Source organism: Triticum urartu, chromosome 3A (genome assembly GCF_056163025.1).
Source record: "Triticum urartu cultivar PI428250 chromosome 3A, HENAU_Tu73, whole genome shotgun sequence".
Classification (NCBI taxonomy): Eukaryota; Viridiplantae; Streptophyta; class Magnoliopsida; order Poales; family Poaceae; genus Triticum; species Triticum urartu.
The window spans coordinates 61,178,211-61,183,780 of NC_141875.1; the positions used below are offsets into that span (position 1 = coordinate 61,178,211).

The window sequence follows — 5,570 nt, forward strand, 5'->3', positions numbered from 1 at the left end:
ACCCCATGATTTTTACAATTTACTGGTTCAGTTGCTTAAATGTATTCAGATGAATAACTGTGTGTGTTCATAAGGTGAGTGTTCGTGTGTATATGAAGCGATGCCGTATTTTTGCAACGGGTAGAAAATAAATTAATCCTGCTTAGCTCATGGATCCAAACAGTGCGAGGTCAAAGGTCGTCTCTGCATCGTGGAATCTCGGACAGCCGACCAGTAACAAAAGTAATCAGATCAGATACGTACTAACAGCAGCAGCGGGAGACGTGCAAACGGCCAGCCAGCACACTTCTCATTATTAATCCACCCTCTCTCTCTCTGCTGCCGACGAGCATAAAACCCCACACTCGCCGCGCATCTCAGTGATCACTTCCTCCTCCTCCTCTGCAAGACTCCAGCAACTTGCAAGGACGCGACCCTGCCAGAGCAGAGACACGTCGGTGCATCCATCCGTCCATGGCGGCCACCGTCGGCAAGGAGAGGGAGGAGGCGGTGGTCCACCCGAACGCGAGGCAGGGGGGCAAGCTCCTCTCCAGGCTGCTCACCAGGGACAGCTCGGCCGCCGCGCCGTCCTTCCGGGTCTACTACGGCGTGGCCTCCGCCGGCGCGGTGCCGTTCCTGTGGGAGTCGCAGCCGGGCACGCCCAAGAACGCCGTCTCCGACGCCGCGATGCCGCCGCTCACGCCGCCGCCGTCCTACTACGCCGCCGGAGGCACCGCCGCCGCCAAGAAGCACGCGGCGCGCAAGGCCGCCGCCGGGGGCAAGAGGTTCAGGCCGTCCCGCATCCTGGGCTCCATCCTCATGGCGACGCGGAGGCGGGGCCGGACGGCGCCCTCGTCGGTATCGCCCATCTCATCCTTCTCCTCAGGGTCGTCCTCGTCCTCCTCGACGTCGTCCTTCCGCCGCGCGGGTGGCAGCAGCAGCAGGCTGCACTCGTCGTCGTCGTCGTCGTTCTCGGACGACGAGGAGACGGCCATGGCGACGTGCTTCAGGGTGCGGCAGGAGAGCTTCCGGGCGCTCAAGGGCTGCCGCGTCGCCGTGACGGTGAGGAGCGCGCTGGCGTCCGTCGGCGGCGGCCACGGCGCCGCAGTGCAGAGGGTCTAACCGCACTGAACTCGCCGTGTGCAAGGACGCGCGTTGATACTACAGTACTTAATGTCGAGTGGAGTTTTACCCAAGTCGTGTGTTGGTTTTGGTTAAGCTTCTGTAATGCTGTGGTAGTGTATATGAAAAATAATCGATGAGCATGGCTATGCATGTTCACAACTTCAGATCAGATCTCTCATCTCCATTTGACCATTTTTCATCATTTATTTGTGGTTTTCTTTTCTGTTAGGAATAGTGTTACTCCATGTTTGAGTAGACCCACTGAATAACTCGAGTGTTATCCTGGAAAGTTGATTTCTTCTTATGCTGCTGGTGTGTTGGTTGGGACATGAATGCTCAGCAGTGTTGGAAACTGACAGGTCCAGAATTCGTGGAATAAAGAATGTCTATCAGCCGAACAAAAGATTAAAGAACCCTTGCAGCCTGCATGCCAAATCTGTGCTTTTCCTCTCTAACGAAATTATTTTTCTGGCGCTGATCGGACAACTGTGTGAGCTGAAAAGGAAAAAACTCCTTGCTTAAAAAAACGAAAAGGAAAAAACGCACGCAGAACTGTTCTGTACTTTTGTGGGATGTTTGCTGCAGACTGCATCCCCTGTCATTTTCCCTGCACACACGAGAATTGTTTTCTGCATCCTCGTAGTTGCTGCCATTTGTACGCTCTCTCAAGCGCATGAGGAAGAAGTAGAAGAAAATCATGTTTGCGTAATTCAGAAGAAGAAGAAATGGCCACTGATTTGATGCTCTAAAAGCATCCCTCGTCAAAAACACGTGCGGGGAACTGTCGCTTTAGCGCGCGCGGAGCGTTTTCGTGCGCTCCAGCGAAGGCGGAAAACTAGCGCGCGGGAAACGATTGCACGCGCGGGAGAAAGCGGTCAGCCGCGCGCTAGATTTGGCGCACCGCTTCCGGCGCGCCTATAAATTGGGGCGCTTGCCACGCGCCCCCCAGACTGCCACACGTGCTCTCCCCGCCGCCTCCGCCGCTTCCTCTGCTGGGCTTTCTCACCTTGCCACCGCCGTGCCACCATGTCGCATGTAGACGTCATCCTCTCTCCTCTTTTCCCCATGCCTGCGTCACTCCTGGCGGCGGCTCAGGCGGAACCCTAGCCGCCACCGCCCCCTCCCCTACTTCCTCCTCCCTCGCTGTCGCTGGAGGACGCCGGCACGCTAAGTCCGGCCGGCAGATGGCGGCGGCGGGGCATTTCCTCGCCCTGCTTTACGCTCTCGCGGCAGGGGAGGTTCTGCTCCTCCACGGCCTCTGTGCGGCGTGGCGTCGCCGGCGCCGACGAGCCTCCATAGCGCCGTTTGGTGGCTCTTCTCCGGCAGGTCTCGACGAGGTGGCGGCCCCCTTTTCCTCCTGTCCAAGCTCGTCCGTGTGCTCGTCGTCGGATGTGGCAGCTTGCCGGATCTGGCCAACTCCGACTGGTTCTGGTCCCATCGGGAGGCTACCCTGGCTGGGGACACTGGTCGTCAGCGTGGATGCGGTGTGTGTTTGTTTTTTTTGGGGGGGGGGGGGGGGGGGGGCAGCTTCCGCGGATTTGGCCCGAAGCTCGTTCTGGCGGGTCGGGGATGAGGTGCCAGTGCTCCGGCTCTGCTTGGTGTTGTGCGTCCACCCCGCGGTGGAGGTCTGCGGTTGCCGGGGCGGCGGCCCCGCATTTGGTGGTGGCAGCTACGGCCAGGGGGTGGTGAGTGCCTGGTCGTGGCGGATCGAGGTTCCAGCAGCGCTGTGGCTGCTGGCCTGGTGGTCGCACAGGCGGTCTCGGCGAGGGGTCGGCACTGGTTGGAGGTGCTCCCCTTGGTGCTCTGCGAGGTTTGATGGGCGGGGGTTCATGGCCGGCCGGTTCGGGTAGTTGGTGGTCGAGCTTCACCGGGAGAAATCCTATCTCCGGCCTTTGCGGGAGACTGGAAGCGTTGCTGCTGTGTGCTGCTCCTCTCCTCTCCCCATGGCATTGGCTCCGGAGGAAAACCTCATATCTACGTGATTTGGCGATGAAGGCGTCTTCACGTCTTCTTCCTCCTTGAGGCATCGTCTCGGAGCCGACTACAACTAGAGGCTAGTGGTTGGCGGCATCTTCGCCGCATGGTTTGCTGAGGCGGCCGTTTCGGGGGCATGGATCTCTTTTTGGCAACGATGATGGCGTCGAGAGGATCTTGGGTCGCGGCTCGGACTTCGGTAGTCGGATCTTCCCGGCGTGTCCGAGGTGCTTCTCCGTGGATTGCCTGGTTGCTTTGAAGTCGGAGCTACGGTGGAGCGAGTCTAGGTGGTGACGATGACAGGCGCTCGGTGGTCAGGAGGCACGGTCGGCACAAGTCCTGCATATTTCCCTGGCGATGCTTGTTGTCAAAGTCGGAGCTGTCAATTGTTCGTTCGTGTGGCCATCTGTTGGTACGTGCCGTCGTGGCTTATGTTCCATGTCGATGGCCAGGTTGGCCGGTGGTGCCCATGTCTTTACGAGTTGGGTTGTATCGGTTTTAGTCAAGTTTTCTGTCAATTAACCGAGCAATTCTCACTTCTTCTTAATCAAGGAAAATGACAAGTCATTTGCCTTGTTTTTTTAAAAAAAGGACACTGTGTGACTGTGTCAAGTGCGATGGTCCTGTGAATGCACATGATCGCAGTACAGTGGGTACATGCTGAGCCCGCCCTGAGCCCCTGAGTAGCGTGAGATCGTGAGGAGTGAATGCACATGGCTGCAATACATGGAAATTTTTTGGTTGGGATACATCAATTCCAGAAGCAGAAAGTGTTCGCTGTGTCTAGTGCAATGGCACTGTGGCCGCACATGACCGCAACACATACAGTGGTACATGCTGAGGAGTAAGGGCCAGCAGTAAGTGCATCTTTGGCTATCGGCCATGGAGTCGGCTCCTCTGCCGTACTGCACCCTGCCGTTGGCTCATTGACGCATGAGGCCGAGCCCACATGTTAGTGGATTGACGGCACGAGGAGCTGCGTCCTTCGGCCATAGGTTGCCCCATCTATGAGGAGACCCAACAAAATAAATACAATTTTGAACAATTCAGTGGTTCTTCCTGGCCCCAACCAGCTCACACTCGCCAAATGCAAGTATATTAGTGGACTGGTGGTACCGTAAGCTGGTGCGGTTCATGTTAAACCGGGCAGGTTTACCTTAAGTAACCCGAATCCGAGACGAACCTTCTATGATTAGTTTGATGATGATAGTGAAAACTTGTGTGCAACGAACGGGTTTCCCGCTGCCACGGTCACGTGAATGTGAATCCCCCTTCCCGTCTGCTTCAGATCCGTTTCGAAATACTGTTTCATACTTCAGCAACGACTTGCTTGGTTTTGTCCGTTGGTGAGATGTTTTTGTCTACTCCCTCTGTCCGAAAATACTTATCATCAAAATGGATAAAAATGAATGTATTTAGAACTAAATACATCTAGATATATTCTCTTTTATTCATTTTAGTGACAAGTATTTCCGGATGAAGAGAGTACTATATACAATTATAGTTGTTGATCTGTTGACCTGGGCAGAAGGATCGATCGTGGCTTGTTCGTCTGACCTGGACTTTGGCAATGCCATGTGTCGCTGTGTTTGCATCTTCGCGGTTTGTATCAAGTGATGTACTGTGACATACTACAGTAGTAATATAACGGGCATGCACTTGCACTGTCTCTATCGGTCACTCCACCGAACAATGGCGTGATCCCGTTCCGTTTTAGTTAGATCCGTCCTAACAGCCATGCACGTATGCAGCTCAAACATGCGCGTTGCTATGCTATTGATTAAGCACTTTTTTTTCCTTTTTTTTTTGCGGGGAACCTGATGAAGCATCTGCCGCTGTGTGTGTGTGTGTGGGCCGAGCACCAAGAATTAGGGGCGGGCCATCTTCTGTTAATAGGATATTATAAACTCCATGCGTGCACGTCTAGCATTTACTAGATTCCCAAACGGCAGCCTAATTAATTACGTGCAGTTTATGTTGCCGGATACAGCCTAGCAGTGACAATTCACACGACACGACGAGCGACCGACCGACGCTTTGCACCCACACGTGCACCTCTTTTTTTTTCGAACCAACCCCAGGTTTGATGGTTAGAGTGGGTGTGGTATCCATAGCTCACCAGAGTTCAAGTTCTGGTGCTAGTATTTATTTTTGGATTATTTTTAAGATTTTCGGCGATGCGCATTCAGTGGGAGGAGATGTTCCCGTCGATGACGAGATGCCTATGGTGACTTCGTAAATTTCAAGATGATATGTCGGCTCAGTCCTTCGGAGGTGCTCATAGGGATAGGGTGTGCGTGTGTGCGTGCATAGGGGTGAGCGTATGCGCGTGTATATGAGCATTTGCGTTTGTACTGTGTTAAAAAATATAGTTGTACCACATGGCATGTGTGGTCAGCTATCTTATGCTAAGTTAAGACAAGTATTTGTGGAAGAAGAAGAAGAAGAACAGGAAGAAGAAAAACGAAAAGAAAAAAAATAGCTGCTCTTTT

General features: G+C 54.1%; 1 protein-coding gene across 1 annotated transcript; it reads left to right on the forward strand.

The window, feature by feature from the left end:
• Positions 1 to 275: 275 nt before the first annotated feature.
• Positions 276 to 1,273, forward strand: LOC125547940 (uncharacterized). The gene has a single exon (XM_048711670.2). It carries the CDS (start codon positions 454 to 456, stop codon positions 1,099 to 1,101), a length of 648 nt encoding a protein of 215 aa, XP_048567627.2. The 5' UTR covers positions 276 to 453; the 3' UTR covers positions 1,102 to 1,273.
• Positions 1,274 to 5,570: the final 4,297 nt, after the last annotated feature.